Here is a 20,828-nt window from a genome sequence, read left to right on the forward strand (position 1 = left end):
TTAAAGCTAAATCTCCATCATTTTATTCAATTCCACGACTCAAAATCTAAAAAATAAAAATAATAATAATATTTTGGAGTTTTTGACAAAAAGCAAAAGGATTCATCCTAGACAATTTGACAATCAAATATCCGATAGGAGACCAGCCCTATTCATTACTGGAATGAAAATAAAACACCTGCTGAGCCGAATTTACTTACCATCCGCTCGCTGTATCACTTCCATGAGAGAAAGAGACACGGCCATGCACCATTAAAGCAAACTATGCCTGCAAAAAGCTAGCATATTTGGCACCTAGGAAAAGCCTCTGGATGCAGAGTAAGGCATTCTTGGTAACCTCAGCACTCTCGTGGTTCATCAATTTCATCACCCGTTCCTTGGCCTTGAGATCAGTCACTATCACCCTCCCAGCAGGATGGTGCTGAATAAATTGTGAGAGATCAAAGCAAGCAACAGCCAGAGCTCTTGGATCATTGGATGAGTCCATAATTGTAATGAGGACCCTTAGAATCTGGAAAAGCAGATAACGAATTACAACACAAAGTTTTCTATTTGGATATGCAAAACCATTGCAAGTATGATTCTTCTGACTGATTCTGTTATTCCCAAACCATGTTCAGATGCAGCAAAAAATAAAATAAATTAAAAATGTAATGTTAAAATATCAGAACAGTAGCAAACGTGTTCAAATTGTTATGATAATAATTTGTTGCAACGACTAATACAGCAGCAAGAATCAATGAGCCGTCATAACTTGCCAGAGTCACCATATCAGAAAATTAATTTTAAAAGCATCAGACTATGCATTCTTTTCTTGAAGACCTCTTTTCTCGAAGACTCGTACATGAATCATTGTTACCAAAATGCAAGCAATCACCTGGGAGTTACATATTGACTAATCATCTTCACTAATGTACCATGGAAATACTTTCCTTTTAAGAGTAATAGTGAGCCATACCAAAAGACAAAAACTCTATCATCTTCACTAATGTACCATGGAAATACTTTCCTTTTAAGAGTAATAGTGAGCCACACCAAAAGACAAAAACTCTTGTCCATATTAGCAGTTTGCATGCATGGCAGTGCGCAGCAGTGATCGGTTGGTGTTCCTCACATAAAAGGTTTAAAAGGTTTGGGTGGTCGGTGAATTTTGGACAAACCATTTGGACAAATTAGCATTTTTATATTTGAACCCTTCTTCATTAAGTTACTCAAGCAAGTAAATAGCATGAGAACTTGAAAGCCATGAGAAAGCCAAATGAAAGGAAGGCAGAAATATACCCGGAAATCATTCTCTTCAAAGCATGTTATATTATCACGCCAAAACAATGGATCTTTATGCATAGGTGACCAATCAAGATGACCAAGGAGAACTTCTTGCTTATATTTATCAAAGGAACTCAATTTCTTAATGTTATCCTTCAGCCCATCTTCAAGTTGATTGAGAGCCTCCAATAGATCCTACGAGATATTCAAATCCATTCAATAAGCAAGCATTAGTATGTAAATAGTACATCAAAATTAAGTTTGAGGAAAATAAGATTTAACATAAGACTACATAGCCAAATAAGTATTAAACCTTCCATTTTCTTACCTCATCACTCCATGCTTGTGCTTTCAAACTCTGAACAATTTGTGGCAGTCCAAGGTCAACCATCTGAGCACCAAATGTGCCTTTGGACAACAAGTTCCTAAAGGTCAATACAACCACCCTGACAACCTGGCAGCCATTGTTCATGTCCAAATAAACAAATTTATACAAATCAAACATTCATTTTTCAAATGATTAAATTAATAAGACTAATCAATAACATAGACAGATTAATCAGCCTGAACTTGAAAGCATGCATTTGTCCCTGGTAACAACAAAAATTCAAAGCCAATACAGAATCATAGAAAAGGTTAAAGGGCTAAACAGGAAAGCTAGGAAAATAACAGAAATCTGGTCATATACCACATTATAGGATGCCTGCTCATGCATATGTTTTATTCCAGCAACATAGACATTACAAAATGTACTCAATAACATAAGAAACAAGACCTCACCTTCTCCTTTGTGGAACTCCTAACAACATCAACCAATCTTGGTAGAGCCCTAGATGTTGCCAAATACTCAACTGCCGGTTCATAGTAGGATAAAAGCCACATACAGAGACAAGTTTCATAAAGAAGCTGTTACAAAGATTAGTTGTCAATTTCAGAATTATGCTACACAAAGATTCTCATTTTTCAAACCTAGCCACCTTAAAATGTGAAATAAAAAAAAAAGAATACCTGGATAGATTGCTGGGTGGATGCCGGAGAAATTAAAGGAATCAACAATTTCACCCCATCTACTTGAACAAAGGAAGATCTGACAACAGGTTCCTTCAGTAATGCCGCAAGGCAGTTAATAGCAGTTGGAATACCACGACTAGGATGAGAAGGCTTCTTCAGCTGCAAAAGACATAGGGCATCAGGAAGTAAGGACAACTAAAATCTAAGTTGACAAATAAATAGAACCTTCTTCACAAGAAATCATTTTGAAACAAAGTCATAAATGAGAATGAGAAGACCAGAGACAATAAAATGGAGGAGGGAACTTCCAGAAGGTATGCAAAATCATAAGGAGAATCTAGTCAAAATCTACCAAGGCAGTCAACTTCCAGCCGTAAGAAATGAGCACTGCTTTGCAGACTATGAAAAACAGATCCAAAACAGTATACTCACCTGTGTGCAAAGCCATTCAACCAATCCTTTTAGTACATCATCAATGGTAGTGAACTTTTGCTTTGAATTTGAGGCTTTTCCATTTGCAACAACACCATCCTGTGTTTTTGGCCTGGCACTATAAGTTAACAGAAAGATAAATGTGAAGAGCCATTAAATAATGCATGTCAGACACTAAGCCATTTGGTTAAGTTTCTTTAAACCTGTACTTCATCACTTGGATCACACATTTTTGTACCTTACTATCAAGGCAAGTATCTTGCAGCTCTTTTCTTGTATGAACCAGTTACCTTTCCAGAGCAATCTGAAAGTAGACCAAATTGTGGATTGTTAGTTTTAGTTCAGATAATTCAGAACAAGATAAGAAATCGAGTATATATGAACAAATATCTTCAAAGTTAACTAAGGAACACTAGTATTCTTCCAATTCTACAAGGTAATACAGCCAGAGGGTAGAATAAAGATAGAGACAGAACAAATGACATTGATAGCAATATATAATCCAACAGCAGATGCTTGGTGACATTCAAAATACAAGTTATTTGCACCTAAAATTTCTCGCAGCTAGCAGCAGACAGAAGTAGCACACGCGCCTCATAAATACCATGTCTACTGACCATATGGTAACTAGAACCTTTGAACTGAGATCACCACCTAAATTTCCCAAACATTTAGATGGGGAGCCAGTTGCATGTATATTTTCATACATGATATCAAATACACTCACAAAACATATCTCCTGACCATATGGTAACTCAAACCTTTGAACTGAGATCACCACCTAAATTTTCCCAAACATTCAGACAGGGAGCCAGTTGCATACATGTATATTTTCACACATGATATCAAATACACTCACAAAACATGCTTACCAATTATTTATATCTAAATGGACAACTTGTGGCAAAGAATCACATAAAACTCAGTTAGGTGCAAGACATGAAAAATCCTGATACTGTACAAGCTCATTTTGCAGATGGAGCCAACTCTATCAAAATAAACCCGACAACCTCAAGTGAGAGGATAAAACTGTTGTGTCTTCAATGGTCCAACATCTACTTTTCAACGAAACAAGTATCCTAAAGAATCACAGCCATCATTAACAATATAAGCCAGCTTGAGTCATAAACAGATTCAGTGCCAAGGAACCAACTCAATTCAGTGTCAAAATAAAAATGCAATAAAGGACAAGTGAAGCCAATATTCATAAATATAACATTTAGAAAGGTAATTCTGACCATAAAGGAATCATCAAACAGACACTATATACTGTATTAGAGTACTGCTAGTCAATTGATAATTTACAGATTAAAGAGTATCAGCCACCTTACTAATCCACACACCCACACACACAGACGCAAAAAAAAAAAAGAAAAAAGTCACAGATTAACGAAGAAAACAATTTTGAGTAAAAAACTTAACTTAGGAAAGGTTCATAAGTATCTTCATTTGAAAGAGACTTGTCATGAAATAATCTGGCTCGTTTCGGATTGGCTGCCATAGAAAATAATGGTAAGTAAATTTATTTATGATAAATGTGTCATCACAAGACCAATATTCTTCAAATACCTGCAAGCATTTCGTCAATTAAAGCCAGAACATATTCCACTGTTTCTTCCTTAAATATATCACGTAATATGTTAACAAAGACTCGAACATAGGCTGGACCATCCTGTCACAGTCAATTTCACCAATCAACATCATTGCAAAGACTCCATAAAATCTTTCTTTTATCCTTGATTCTATTAGATTTTCCCATAGAATTTTATTTAGGCTTTCAAAAGCTCATTAGGTTTATGATGGAACTGAAGTTAATAAAACTATTGAATTAATTGAAGGGGGAGAAAAGAAAGAACATATGCATAAGATAAACCAGATCATAAGTTAAGAAGAGCTATTAAACATTACATCATCCAACAACTGTGCCCTAACATTTTCAGCTCTATTATCATATCGCCTTAACAGCTGTAGACCTGTTCCTGAAATCAGCTTAGTTGTCATGTATGTTTCCCATGGGATGTCCCTCTTCAGAACCTTTAAAAGAGAAAATGGAATCACCATTAACAAGTAATACCATTCATAATTAATTACATCTGCAGAACTGCTAAAAAAAATAATTTAGATTCTTTGAACTAGGAAACCACCGTAACAACTTAACACAGGATGAAATGTTCAACAAATTATAATCAGGGATATCCTAAATGAAAAAACAAATAATAATGTGCTCCGCTGCCCATGATGAGGTCAACAAACAAACAATTTGAAGCATCTAAAAGAAGCCTCAGCAGAGTAGCCCCTCAAAGCTGTCCGTGTGGAGAATATCTAACTTTTTCTTGAGAAGGTCCATGCTTTTCAGGGTGTCAAAAACTAGAATACCACTTCAAGTACAAAAGACTGATTTTGGCATTCAATAACAGAATACTAAAAAAAGCACCCATGGAAGTAAACCAAATCCACTATTAGACATAAAATTTTAATATCTAATTCTTGCAGAAAAAGTTAGACAATTTTAATGTCTAATTCTTCAAATTTATCATTTGCTTTTATATCCAACCGCGCTTTCTACATTTTGCCTCAAAAAGGAAAAGGAAAAATAACAAAGGCAATGACCAAACAATCCCTAAAGCTTTCAAATTTCGATACCAAAAGAAATCGAAACTTGAAACTCAATAAATACTTATTTTTAATATAAAAATATAACTAATAAAGCAAATGAAGTGATCAGATCACCAACCTGTTCAGTGGTTAGCTCAGCACGGTCCATTGATACTCAAAAACTATTTCAAATTCCACACAAATTTAAATCCCTAAAAATTTCAACCAAAAAGTAAATCAAATAATTAAGAAATTTAAAATTAAAAAATCCCCTCCATTTTACCTACAAATACACCACAGAAATCTATACTTTTTTTTAATTTTATCAAATCTGAGCATAAATATTTGCAGATCAAATCTGAGTAATCTAACTTAAAATTTAATTCATTTATAAGCTAAAATTTCGGAAATAAAATAAATTTTTCTGGAGAATGAAAAAAATTTAATCAGAGAAAATGCAAGTTGAACTAGTCTGATTACATGAAAATTCATCAAAATTTATAAAAACGAATTAGGAAAATAAATTAGTTTAAATCACCTTTAAATTATTTAACAAAAAATAAAAGAAAATAAATTGTAAATCCAGAGATGAGAGAGGAAGACAAAATTTGAGTATAGTTTGGATTGAAAGAAAATTCGGAGGAAATTCAAGAAAAAAAATTAGAAGAGATTTAATCCAACTATTAGAAGAAAAAAAGATAAAACCGTGCCCAATCATTTACCTGAAAACTATTTTTTTTTTCTGTTGTGGCTCTGTTCTTCTGGCCAAGAGAGCGATCGCCAAGAAGAGCTTCAAACGGATTTCGATTGAAGAGTAAGGATCTGGTGCTGCTGTGAGTAGTCTCCAGCAGATTGTGTATTACAAATTTGACGCGTGGCTATCGGGTGGTGGGACCAACATTTGGGTTTGGTTCCTTCATAATGAATGTCGGTACAAAGCACATAAGGAACCAAGAAGTATCCAAAAATTGTAATAAACTAGTTTTAAGCCCGTCTAATGTACGGGTAATAATTATATATTTATAATTTAATTATAATATAATTAATAAATTTTATATAAAAATAAAAAATTTTAAAATATAAATTGATAACTTTTTACTTTAAATAAAATAAATAATCTTGACACGATTTTTTTTAAAATATGTAAGCTATCTAAAATACATAAATTCATATAAAATGTTGTATTAAAATATAATTTTTTAAAATATTCTACAAAATTTTAAATATAGATAATATTAAAAAAAACAAATTGATAGATGAATGTAAAAAGTTAAGTCAATTTATTTAAGTTAATAAAGCATATTATATAATTATTTAATGGAAAAAGATAATAAATTGATATAAAAGGAAAAAAATAAACACGGAATACAAAAAAAAAAAGTAAAATAGTAATAAAAACTTTTGATTGATTAGGTAAAAATTGTAAAAGTTACGAAAATTATATTTTGAAAAAATTTAAAAATCTAACATTTTATAATTTAAGTGATATACAAAGTAATAAAAAGATTGAATCATGATATTTAATGAGATATGATTGAAAAGGAAAAAAATATTTTGAATTAAATCAAATTTTTAAATTTGGTTTGACAAGGAATTAATATTTAAAAAAGGTAGATTGATATTTCCAGTAAATTATCATGATTTCAAAACAATTTTATTTCAATTAGACATTTAATATTTTAAAAAATAAATAATCAAAACAGTAAGGTAAATATATATTTAAAAGAAAATTAATGTAATTAATTCAGTAAAAAATAAATGTTTTGACACCGATTTGCATTTAGTAGTAGATTTTTATACAATTGTATGGACTAAAATATAAAAATTAGAACAACTATGAAATTATCAAAATTAAAAGAAATAATGTAAAGAGTTTTAATTATATATTTTAGTTTGTAAAATTATATGTACTGATTTGAGTTAAAGAAATCTAAGGAAAAAAAATGCGTGAATCCATATTTTTATATTACACTTGCATCTCTTGTTACATTTTTCAAAAAATGATTATAATGATAATACGATATAATTTCATAATATAAAAATCATCGTTAATTAAGATAAAACTCAATTCAATTTTGAAAAAATTAATTAAAAACAATGATTATAGATTTAAAAATACTATTAATAAATTCATAAAATGAGATAATATTATTCTTAAAATATCATAATAAAAATACTTTTTAATTAGTTATACTATTTTTTGTAATTTATTTTTGTAATTAATAATTAAACAAAATTTTGTTTGTATTTTAATTTTGTAATAAATAGTAGAAGAAAAATATAACATATTTAAAACTTATTCACATTATCTCTAAACATACTCATGTAAAAAATAAACTTAATATCAACTAAAATGAAAATGAATCTTATATGGAATCAAATATTTTTTGAATGATGCCTTAAGTTTGGAAAAAAAAATTAAACTGGCAGCATCCTAAATAATTTTTTTATAGTTGTTGAATCTTCCTTTTATATTCTCCTCAAAATATTTAAAAATTTTATGAGTAGAGTGATTTTTATATTAAGCATATAAAGAATCACTGTACTTCTAACTAAGACAAATAATTACTCATTTGAATTTTTACAATGTCCATAATTTTTTAACATCACTTCTTTGTTTCTTAGTCGAGGATCTTTCGATATCTGGTAATTATTTTAAGTTTCGATTAATTTGAAATCGAGTCGGATTAGATCTTATAAGGGGGACAAACTTTTATAAATTTATTTTCTTTATTCATAAGACTTAAAATCGAGATCTTACTTAAAAAAAACTAAGCTTCTTACTACTCCGACCAAGCGTTAGTAATGTCAACTCTTTTTATACTTTAACTAAGACCACTTGCATATAAAATCAAACTACAATAAAATTTTATATGAAGTGCATATTGTATTTCATAATATAAAAATTAAACAAATAAAATATTGCACCATTCAAAACAAAATATATATACAAAGGCATAATCATAAGATCATTTGAATATGCAAATGAATACATCGACAAAAATTGGGTTGTAAAAATTTTTTTATACAAACTCAAATCTAGAAGCTTCGTTGCTCTCTAAATCAACATCTAATTTATAATTGTGATTGGTCAGCAAATTAATTATAAAAATACTTAAATTTATGAAATTTATATGTGAAAAGTTGACCATAAATTAAAAAAAAAATTTATTTATGGAAGGCAATATCAATAGATTGCAAAGAATAATCTCATTACATAACTTATTTTAACATAAAATCAAGCATAATTGTAGATAGTTTAAATTTATAGTAAAGCCCTTTGGCAAATATAGAAAGAAAATATTAATATTTAATATAATTTAAGTTAAAATTTTAATTCTAAAAGATTATAAAAATTCACAAAATGTAAAAAGTTTAGTAGTTATATTGAAAAGGAAAGAAATATAATTAATTATTTGAAATATTTTTTAGTTTAAATCAAATTAAATAAAAAATTTTAATGCATGATGCATAATTATTTTTTAAAACTATCCACATGTCGATAATATAGGCTATCTAAATTGAACATTTTTTATTTTAGCAAAACGCTTTGACTTTTATAAATTTAATATGAGGTATAAGATTTATAAATTTTAAACGTGAAAAGTTGACTATAAATTAAAATGAGAATTACTTATGGAAGACAACAACAATAGATCGCAAAGAATAATTTCATCACATAACTTATTTGGACATAAAATTAAGCACGGTTGTGACCAATTTAAATTTATATTAAAATCTTTTGACAAATATGAAAATAAAATATTGTTATTCAATATAATTTAAGTTAAAATTTTAATTATAAAAGACTATAAAAATGTCACATAAATGTAAAAGGGAAGTAATTAAATTGAAAATTTAAAATGAAAGAAATATAATTAGTTATTTGAAATTTTTTTTAATTTAAATCAAATTAAATAAAAATTTAACTACAAGACAATTATTTTTCAAAACCATTCATATGTCAATTATATAAGATATCTACGTTAGATAATTTCCCTTTTGACCAAAAATTTTGATTTTTATATATTTATATAAGATAAAATAATAAAAAGTACATAAAAGTTCATGGATTTTAAAATTTGTTCATCATTTATCATTTTAGTATTTTATTTTATTTTAATAATTTTGGGAAAGAAAAAATCAATTAAGATTTCACATAAAGGGAAGAAAATTACTATCTATTATTGGTGTTTTTAATAAGAAATTTGAACAAAAAATAAAATGAAATTTTCGTTTTTAGCATGCATATCTAGAACCTAATAATAAAATTTGTTTATTTCAAATAAACATTATTTAATGGTTAATATATTTTTTTGTATTTAAAAATTAAAATTTTAATCTCTTTTTACTCAATATATAAAATAAATAAATTTAAATTTAAATGTTATATATTAACAATAAAATTTTTAGATTATGCACAAATGATGCATTCATTTAATTATTAATTATTAATTATTTTTATAAATATACTTTTATAGAGACACTTGTTAACTCTTTAATCAAATTTAAAAATTTTATGGTGAAAGTAAGAGTTAATTTTTTAAAGATAAATTATTTAATATATTAACAGTAGAGTTTTTTTTTTTTTTTTATAAGTGGAATTAAAATAATGACATAAATCTAATTTTTAAAATTAATTATTTTAAATATTAAAAGGACATATACTATCATCTTAATCTTATTTATGGAATTAAAATTTCAATTTTTAATATATTTAATAATTTTTCTTTTTTAAAAAAGCTAAAAAAGAAGGGAGAAGATGGAAATTTGACAAATTATCTTTTAATTTAAACAGTTGGAACATCCATAGTTTTTGGTGCTTGATGTGAGTGAGGGCCTTTGTAGTGGCAAGGAAAGTTTCTAGAAATTTCATGTCTTTTCCTATGGTATAGTAGTTCTATGTTCTATCCCTCTCCAATTATCTTCCTATGTACATATATTTACATTTTGTACATTCATATAATGAAAATCACTAATATTCTATTTTTAATTTCTTTATTTAATGTAAATTACTAGAAACTAATACTCTAATTTAGTTTTTTTTTTTTTATAGAACTTAGTAGCAAGGTTCTTTAATTAAAGGTCAAGCACCAAAAACTATGGATATTCCTAGTGTATAAATTATGGATGCTAAAAAATAAATAAATAATAAATTTGATTGAAAATTCCTATGTTCATGAGTTAGATATGATTCATTTGACATATTTAATACTTGCACAAAGTTTGACCATTTGAACATTTAATTTAAATTTTATTATAAAAATATTAAAAATATTTTGATATTAATATTTTAAATAAATTTTAAAATTAAAATTAAATAAATATAATTATTTAATAATAAAATATTCTCACAAAATTGGATTTGACCCAAGCTTGAAAATTTTATCGAGATAAGTAAAAGTGAGGTTTCCAAAATTTGTAAAATGAAAGATTGGGCTTCTAACAACGAGATTGAGTTCATACAACCCGTTAAACAAAACGGGCTCAAAATTTTCCATATCTAAAACGATCAGACATCCACGTAACCAAATCTTGGAACTCAAATATAAAAACATTTTATCCTGGACACAGAAAATGGAAAGGCAAAGCAAAGAGTCTCTTCTCTCAAACATTCCCCGAAGTCTGTGGATGGAGATGTCTTTCATGGCCACTGCTTTCACTTCTCCATTCTAAACAAAGAAACCCCAAAACCGAGAATTTTCTCGATAAAAAGAAATCCCATTTTAGTCAATAAAACAAAGAGTAGAAAATAGAAAGAAAATATTGAACTTTGAAACGGTTACCATGTCTTTCTCTTTCCTTAATTTTATTTCATCTCCTCCACAAGTCAACTCCGTTTTTTGCTCTCCAATTTTCTCTCTTTACCACTTCCATTCTTCTCCTTTTCCTTCCCTATATCACCTCAAACAAAGTTATGGGAATGGAGGGATTATAAGAGGGTTTGGGATTTTGGGTGATTGGAAAGGCAAAGAGAGGGTGAATCCTGGTTCAATGGGGAAAGAAAAAGGTGGATTTTTTTGGGTTTCTTCTCTTTGTAGTTCTAGAGGGAGTAGTAACTGTAGTAGTAGCAAAGGAGAAGAATTTGAGAGTGAAGAGGAGGAGGAGGATGAAGTAGAAGAGGGTCATGGGTCGTTTTGTGTTTTGCCTGACAGATGGGATGTTCTTGGCCTTGGTCAAGCCATGGTATATTTCATGACCTTTCTTTTTTTAAATGTTTTGTTGTTTTAAATTTATAATACTTCTAAGGTTAAGTTTTTTATTGTGTTTTTAGGAAAAAATAGGGAAAAGACAATAGAATTGCATGTTAAGGATACAAGCCATGTAATTTAGTACATTATGTTTTGTTTCTTAGAAAGGAAAATAGAATTTGGCTCCTATGTTCTCCCTTTTTTGTTGCTTTTAAATCGTCAAGGCTTTGATGGTTAGTTTAGCTACCTACTGTTTACAATTTTCCTTTTGTTTTTTTAAAGGTAGTTAAAATCATTATCATGTTTGATAAAATTCACTTACTAGTTTGGTATCATATGCATTGAAATATAACTGTTGGTATAAAAGTGGTATTATGCATTTTGTCTGGCAAAATTTAATTAAAAGATGTTTTGCCTTTTAATTTAGAATTTAGATGCATTATTTACCTTTACTTTCAGAAGCAAAAAGCATGTAGTAAACATATCAACAACATAGAACCTTACTTATTGAGGAAAAGTTGGGTAAAATTGGAGGTATTTACTCTATTTACCCATTGAGAAGTGGTAAAAAATTGGCAATAGGTCAAAGAATTGTTTCCCATTCTACATGTTGTTTAATAATCTGCTTTGTCAATTAGGGCGTTCTTACTGGTTTGTGCTTTTGTAGCTTTACATAAAACGAATTAGAAGATGTTGATTGTTGAAATGGGATTCTTGAGGGCATAAACCAGTATAGAGAGACTTCGCGTGATGCTATAACAATTGAATAGAAATTTCAAAACTTAACTCTTTAGCTGGTCTGCTTTATTTATTTGTGAATGTTGAATTTTTTTTATTCTCTGCAAATGCTGAGAATTGATTGGAAGACATGGCTGCTTATATTCTTGGCACCTGTTTTTTTATTATCCTTTTTTATTGTTTACTCTAATTTTACTTCCTGCTTAGCAGCTTTTGTCGTTATTTTGTTTGCAATATATTAAACCTTTTTTATAAATTTTTGTACGAATAATTTTTAGGTAGACTTTTCTGGCATGGTTGATGATGAATTCTTGGAGAGATTGGGATTAGGGAAGGGAACTCGGAAGGTTGTAAATCATGAGGAGAGGGGTAAAGTTTTGCAGGCTATGGATGGCTGCAGCTATAAGGCAGCTGCTGGAGGATCTCTTTCCAACAGTCTGGTGGCTTTGGCAAGGCTTGGTTGTAAGCCCATTGGAGGCCCTGCGTTAAATGTAGCTATGGCAGGCAGCGTAGGTAGTGATCCATTGGGTGGCTTCTACAGGTAAGATTTTGTTGTGAGAAATATCTTGTTGTATTCCCTTTCTCAACTTGTTTTATTGTGTGAGTCTTTAATTGAAATTTCTTGCTAATGGCACTGTAGATGTTTAAGCTGCTCCAAGGAAACAAAATGATAATGGACATGCATTGTCCTTTTAGAATAAATATGTCTGAATCTGATATTTCTAGTGCTATCTTTTTAATAGAACTTATCTTATTAATTTGCTGAGAGTACCTATTATATTTTCTTGTCATAACTGTTAGAACCCACCCCTGCTTATAAAAAAATATGAAAAGAAATGAATTTTTTTCTAAGTTATACTGTTTAGTAAGAATAATTGGTTCACTGCCAAAGATGGCTGGATGTGGTTGGTTGCTCTTATTTAATCTGGCCTGAAATGTTGTATGACTGTTTTAAAGATGATTTGGCTATATTAATTCGATATTAGGTGGGTCATTAAGTATTTGCCGGTTCCTTTGTTAGAAATCAACACTCTGCAGGACTTTGAAGTATGATGATTGATAAATTTAGGAGGTCTATTGGTATTGTTAGAATGATCTGGTATTTCTTTCTGGATTTCTGGTCCTGATCTAATCAGATTGCATTTGTGATCTTGATAAGCTGAAATGGAAGTATTTTGTCAGTTTGAGGGTTGAGAGGATGAAAAAGCTGCATGTTCTAGGTACATAGATACCAGACATTTGCATTGCATGCTGAATTTTTGTTAGAACCTTTCAATGAACTTGATATTTGTAGCTGCTTTTTTTAGGTGATTATCTGCTTTGTAAAATACTTAATTCATGGACGGATGAAACATGTTGAAGCTCCATTAAGAACAGAATTTGCAAAAATTATGTCTTATTATTTGCCTTTGCTGGCTGTTAAGAAGAGTTTGTTTTCTATGAATTGTGCTCTCATGTGTTGCACACTCTTCCATATATACTGACACTAGGAATTAATGCAATGGGGATTTTTTTACTCAGAATATTTTGTGATGAGGTGTGGGGATTGGTTTTGTTCCCTATTTCTGTACGTTAAAGTTTTCCAAGAACTATATTGGAAGTATTGGCATGGGTAAAAGAACTGCAACAAGTATTGCAGGGTCTGAATAGTCGCATTGTTAGAAAATTTTTTCTTCTTTTTATGGTGAAGTTTGTTTAATAAAAGAGTTGGTGGAGGTTTTAAGGCGATTGACCATTACTATAGGAAATTTAAAGATAAGATTTGATGGATATTACTTAAAGCTTTTGGTATCTATTACATCGTTAATTCATTGTTTTGGTTGAGTTTCTTGATAGCATAAAATTTGGGCTATAGTTTCTAAGTTTGTTTCCCTTTTTTTTGTTTTGTTTTGAATTTGTTTCCATGCTTCTCTTGTATAGCTCCCATATACTTCTGTGGTGCACCATTTTGGTGCACTTAATAAAAGAAACAAAAAGCATTTGTGAGTCCTAGGGAACTACATTTCTTGTGGTATCCATATTTGTTAACTAAATTCTGGCTGTTAGGATAATTCTCACCCTTGAATAATTAAGTTGGTAGTTGATAATCTTATATTCTGCTGATTCTTGTCTCAAATGTAGTTATGGAAGAACGATGGATAAATAAGACTTCCCTCGATAAGCTTATATTTTACTTCATTTCTTTTATTAAACTTTACTATTCTTTTCCCCTTTAATCCAGTGGAACTCCATTCCTTGTTCCTTACTCTTGTGCAATTTTTGTTATTATTATGCTATGAATCTGTGAAAGTTTCTCGAGTCCTTTTAAATGTAGTGAACTAAACTTTTGATCTGAGCATTTTAGATAGAAAGCCTTGTGTCCTACCTTGCATCTTGTAGGTCCTCCTCTCTCAATGTAGTTTTATGTGCAGTTTCATCTGTTTCAACTTTGATGGGAGAAGAGAAATAATGTAGGAGAACTTCTCCTTACTATCAATATTACCATGATGATAAAGTCTAGTTTCTCCTTATTTTATACATCTTAGAAATTCTTTGTAAGCTTTATGTAATTCTGTTATATCTATAATCTAAGGTTTCTTGTATCTTCAATGCCTCTTGTAACTGCACGAGATCTGAGATTGCTCTTAAATTGGTCAATTATCATCTGCAATCGAAATTTGACTATTTAACCCATTCCAATATTTGTAATGGTATTGTTAAATTAAAGATCCAATTTCTTGATATATTTAGGGCAAAACTACATCGGGCAAATGTGAATTTTCTTTCTGATCCTATTAAGGATGGAACAACTGGAACAGTGATAGTTCTTACAACTCCAGATGCTCAGCGCACAATGCTTTCTTATCAGGTTAGACTTCTTTGACAATTAGCATAGTCTTTTTTCCTATTTACCTTCAGTTGAGTTATGATTGATATATTTATTCTCTGTAAAAGCACACTTGGTCCTTTCAGCTTTCTTTTTTGGGCATTAGATTGAATTATATTAGAAGGAAAACATATTGTAATTACGTTACTTATATTGCAAACTCGCATACATGCATAATCACTTAAGCATTGAGTTGCAAATTGGAAAAGCAAGCATTTGTGAACTTTCTCTATTATTGGGTGTTTCATTTCTATTGTTAAAGAATATGATGCTTCTTTTTCAATTATACTTTTCTTTCCATTCAAGGTTATAAGTGAGAGTAATGCATCGTGTTGTATTTAACTGAATATTGTTTATTACCCCTTACTTATGGGGAAGATGCATTAAAACAGGATCCAGGATCTAATTTTTGCTTCCTTACTTTTTTACTTGTCCATTAGCTTCTGCTGTTGTTTTTTCAACATCTCCAGGACAATGAACTTGTTCAACCACTTTAATATGTGCAATTTACTTATTGGCCTTATCATGACTTTGCAATTTACATGTAATTTCAATGGAGATTTCATCCATCTAATATAATAGTCTTAAAAATAAAATTTTATGTTTGAGCAAACTCCTTTTCATCCCACAACACTTTATATTAAATTCTTTCGCACATTTTCCTTTCTTGTGAAAAAGATCTTGCAAATAAGTTCTGCCAGAAACTCTCTGATGTCCTAATTTTCTTTAGAAAATGTGTATGGTTTGGGAAGTGAATTGCATGAGATCCTAATAATTAACTTCTTTCTGTTATTTCAGGGAACATCATCGGCTATTAATTATGATTCTTGCTTGGATGGTGTTGTCTCCAAGACAAATATATTTGTTGTTGAGGGCTATTTATTTGAACTTCCTGATACAATCAGAACTATTATAAAGGCATGTGAAGAAGCATGCAGGAGTGGTGCCCTGGTAGCAGTCACAGCATCAGATGTCTCCTGCATTGAGAGACATTATGATGATTTCTGGTAACTTTTTTTTATCTAATTTGGTCAACCTTATTAGAGTTATTGGCTTTTTGTGTTTGTCTTCTGGAATGAGTTTATATGTTCCATAAAAAATAGTAATCCAATTGGTTTTAATTATGAGTAAATTTGATTGAACATAATTTGATAGTGGTCCAAGGATCCTGGAATATATGTTTGATTTTTGGTGAGAAAATATAGCTCTACAACTTGAAAAAAACTGAATTTGCCAAAATGTTGAACATTAGGCACCATTGTGAGGGAGCATGTCACCTGCAATTCTTTTTACTACAGTGCTTCAATTGTCCAACGAAAATAAAGATTTATGTAGTATCCACCATTTATAAATGTGGGTTCCATATAAAATTTTGATTGATCTCACATAATTTTGAATTGTGATTGGTTAATTGTACTACAATCATTGTAGATGATATGCTCCCACATTGTGATAAGCTGTTTAGTTATATGGAGCTTTTCATTTAGGAAGCTAAACCCTCAGGCTCACCCTCAGAGGTTGGAAAGTAGTGTACATGGTCATAATTGAGCTGTATAATTCAAGGATGGTTAATATTTTTTGAACTTGTCTTTACGGGAAAGGTTTTTTGTCTGGATAAAAAGATTTATGTGTTCTTCACGTCACTGTGTTCTAGGAGAAGCTATGTGTGATACGAGAAAACAAGGTCAATTATTGGTATCATCATGCATGAATATTCTAGTATTCTTGAAGAAGTTGAGAATCTGACAAAAAGTGATGTATATGGCCTGAACCCTAACAAAGTAAAGGAAGTTCCGATTTTCTTGAGAGGTCAGATGCCTGTGGGCGTTTGCATACAGTAAAACCACGTGTTAGACAAGAAACTTACTGATTACTTCAGAAATTGGCGGTATTAACAAGATGATTGATAGAGCTTACTGTTTTAAAACAATTTGCAGCCGTATTTGATTCTTATTGTCTTGATTTAACTTCTAAACGTTTCTACAAGTTCTATTCCTTAGCTCATTACATGTCAAGTTCTGTGGGAATTTGTTGCATTTAGGTCTCAAATACTAATTGTTTTGCCTTTCTTGTCCAGGGAAATTGTTGGCAATTATGCAGATATTGTGTTTGCAAACAGTGACGAAGCAAGAGCTCTATGTCATTTTACCTCAAAGGAAAGCCCTATTTCAGCAACAAGGTATCTTAGTCACTTTGTCCCCCTGGTCTCAGTTACAGATGGACCTAGAGGATCTTACATAGGTATAAAAGGAGAAGCTGTATATATTCCTCCCTCTCCATGTGTACCAGTGGACACATGTGGTGCTGGTGATGCATATGCATCTGGTATTTTGTATGGTATATTACGAGGCATCTCGGATTTGAAAGGCATGGGTACATTAGCAGCTAGGATAGCAGCCACAGTTGTCGGGCAACAGGGGACCCGACTTAGGGTTCAGGATGCTGTTGCTTTGGCAGAGTCGTTTGCATTCAGCCTGGAGAGTTCTAGTGTAAGGTCAGATGTAGGTTCAGATCATATTTCCAGCTTGTGACATGGTGCCTTGAAGCCCGTGTTGATTTCTCCGTTCTTTTGGATCTTCATAGCTTGTAAACTTTTTCATTATCGCTCCAAACATTGTTGGCAACATATTTGCCTTGCCAATGATTCAAAATTGATTGTCATTCCAATGTCATTTGGTATAAATGTTATGAAAAATATTTTGTATTCTGCTCCTTCGATTCTCTAATTGTATATAACAACAGATTCTTCTGACCAGCCTTATCCTCAACACATGGACCATGCCCAGCATCTCGAAAACAACTTTTGAGAAACACTTATTGGATTCTAGAGATTGGTAGATGATTATGATGGAAAGAATGAGATTTGGTGTTTGAAAGTTTGAAAGTTAGAAATAAGTTCTGTTGCCAGTAGATATGCTTAAGACTTGTGGTGGGACAAATCAGATTGGTGCCTGTCATTTTCTGCAAGATAACGGGAATATGCTCATAGGTTTTATCCCACCTCAATCTCTGAAACCACCCAAATCATTGGAGGTGTCATAGTTGAATTCCATGAAGTTCCAATATTTATTCATATGCACACTGGTGTTTTATGCATGCAGCCTTATTTCATCTCTATTTTATCTTTATCCATGAAAATGGAAATAAGAATTAATTGTTGTCCATATATAAATGTCATTAACCATGATTTTGGATTTAGGAGTAATTAAAATTGGAGAATGAATCACAACAAGGTTTGCCGAAACAATTTACCGTCTTTTTTGTATATAAAAGTGTAAATTTTAAAAATACAAAAAGTGATTGATAAACACTAATATAATTATAAAAATAATAAAATTATCATTCATATTTAATTTAATTATTTTTTTTGTGGGATCCATAGTAATATTAATTAATTTTCATTATTTAAGGATTTCTATTAACACACAAATACTATGATTAAAATTAGAATATTTTTATTGAAAAGACAATTAGAAGTCAAGAAATAGTTAATAATAACCAAAAATTAAAAAAGAATAACATTCTATAAAAAAAAAAGAACATAGCCATATGGCTTGGAGAGTAGTATTAATATTTTTCTAAAAAAATGGATAAAATAATTTTTTTTTCAAATAATTACATTATGTGTTGAAAAAATTATTAACATTTTCACAAAATTTTGGACCCTCTTTTTGTGCATTTATGATTATGAATTTGTTTTGGGTTTAATGGGACATTAAAAAATTATTTATGACACCCATTTCAAGCCTACTTTTTGCCATTAAATGTGTGCTTGAGGTGACAAGTCCACCCATAGGTTGATGAAGATAGATTTACTTTCTTAAGCACATTAGCCTTAACTAGGTTTTAACCTTTCCGACTAACTCATCATCATCATTATCATCCATACAAAACCAAATGGTGGTTGGGGAAAGTAATTGACTTATTTTGGCATTATATGCCATTGTAGGACTTGTTCTCAAGAAATCAATGACCTCTCTGCTTCGTGATTTTCATTTTTCATAAGCTCACTCATTTTCCCCATTGAAAATAATCTAAATATAATAATGAAGAAGAACTAAGTGCCAGCCTATTATAAGAGGAAACAGAATTATACTTCTAATTTCTTAAAGAATACAGGTTTAATTTAACTTTATGCATATAATTATTATTAATTGATTGAATTTAACATATTTAGAATTTAAATTTTAACATTTATAATTTTTTTTTAATTCTCATTTTACAATTTTTTTTGTAAAAAAATCTTTTTTTTCAAAAGATATTAATTAATCTACTCTTTTTTTTTTTTTTTTTTTAACTTTACAAAATATAAACTCTAAACCTCATATTTGAGATTTCTTTTATTTTTAGTCTATCCATTACATAAATTTCCCTTTGTTTTTTTTGGTTGACCAAAATTTTCATTTGTTCAGCCATAATTTTGGTCTTTTAAAGTGGGTCACGGACTCACGGGTTCAAAAAAAAAAAAAAAAGATGAAATCAAAGAAGGTACGCCACTACAAAAGTAAAATGAGTAGTTTTTTTAATTGAATATGGGAATAATTTTAATAATAAAATTAATTAAAAATATTAAAAATATTTATATTAAATAAAATTTATATAATTTATTTTAAACTCAATCGTTAATGCTCATTATATGAAAATTTATAAGATGGAATATGATTATTTTTCATTACATAATTAAATTTTAATCCTTATATATGAAAAATATATAATGAATGCATAATATATTTTACTAGAATTTTTTATTATTATAATAATTTTTCTTGTGTTGAGAGATATAACAACCCCACCCCAAGGGGCCATTGCTTTTGTCTGTATTTATTTGTATTTTTTTGCTTTTCATTATAAATTCTTGTTCCCGTAATGGAATCTCCTAAAAGCTTTGAGCCACTGATAAATTCTTTTTTAAAATTAAAAACAGAAGAAAAATATGCGGTCAGAAAAAAAAAAAAAAAAGTTCATGATAATTCTTTTTTTTTTCTAAGGACAAAACTAGAAAACATCGCACGTTGAATGGTTGGCTTTGAATAAGCTCAGCCTAATCTAACCTTCTAGACTGTAGTTCGGCATTTATAATGGTCAGATAAGTAAACTAAATTTGTCCAAATAAGACCAATCTGAAGAAATTTTCAAAAATTGAACGCTACTTTTTCCTCTTTTCAATCCTTTTCTTTTTTTCTGATCTTATTTTTTTTTTTTTATTTGAAGTGAGAAAATTTTAAATTTTGGTAGGTGGGATTAAGAATTTAGGATTTTTATTAACAAATCAGCTTATTAATTTTCTTTTTTAGTGTTACAATTGTTTAATATTCGGCTTATTTCTTGGAATTAAAGGGAGTTGCATGATCAATCTGGGAGAGTAAAATATTAATAAAAAGTGTTATATTTATATTATATTATATAAATGGGTATAAATTTTTTATTCGATATAATTTGACCACTAATAAAATTATTTGATTAAAATATGAAATATAGAATATTTTTAAATATATTTATTTATTTGAAAATATTATTTATTTATTAAAGAAAATTTTTCAATAGGAAGAAGGAAAGTTTCGAATTTTTAAATTTTTAGATTTATGTTCAATAAAGTGTTGGATTTATCAAAATTATATATTGATTGGTTGGCTGTTAATTTGGTTTGTTTAATGATTTCTCTTTTTAATGTAAATTAAAAATTATTTAGTTATGAATATAATTTCTTTTAATATATAATTTTATAAAAT

At 29.6% G+C, this 20,828-nt stretch overlaps 2 protein-coding genes across 2 annotated transcripts; one reads left to right on the plus strand and one right to left on the minus strand.

The window, feature by feature from the left end:
- On the minus strand, positions 1-6,180 carry LOC111276917 (V-type proton ATPase subunit H-like). Its single transcript, XM_022862882.2, has 12 exons — positions 6,027-6,180; positions 5,444-5,516; positions 4,618-4,743; positions 4,279-4,381; positions 4,131-4,203; positions 2,948-3,013; positions 2,710-2,827; positions 2,275-2,436; positions 2,047-2,172; positions 1,595-1,720; positions 1,282-1,461; positions 1-511 (listed from the first exon to the last, which is right to left on the minus strand). The coding sequence occupies exons 2-12, from the start codon at positions 5,471-5,473 to the stop codon at positions 263-265; spliced, it is 1,359 nt and encodes a 452-aa protein (XP_022718617.2). The 5' UTR covers positions 5,474-5,516; positions 6,027-6,180; the 3' UTR covers positions 1-262.
- Positions 6,181-10,841: 4,661 nt separating this feature from the next.
- Positions 10,842-17,811, plus strand: LOC111276918 (uncharacterized). The gene is made up of 5 exons (XM_022862884.2): positions 10,842-11,490; positions 12,512-12,774; positions 14,964-15,081; positions 15,898-16,106; positions 17,177-17,811. The coding sequence occupies exons 1-5, from the start codon at positions 11,092-11,094 to the stop codon at positions 17,628-17,630; spliced, it is 1,443 nt and encodes a 480-aa protein (XP_022718619.2). The 5' UTR covers positions 10,842-11,091; the 3' UTR covers positions 17,631-17,811.
- Positions 17,812-20,828: the final 3,017 nt, after the last annotated feature.

Source organism: Durio zibethinus, chromosome 7 (genome assembly GCF_047325235.1).
Source record: "Durio zibethinus cultivar Kanyao isolate XHJ-2024 chromosome 7, ASM4732523v1, whole genome shotgun sequence".
Classification (NCBI taxonomy): domain Eukaryota; kingdom Viridiplantae; phylum Streptophyta; class Magnoliopsida; order Malvales; family Malvaceae; genus Durio; species Durio zibethinus.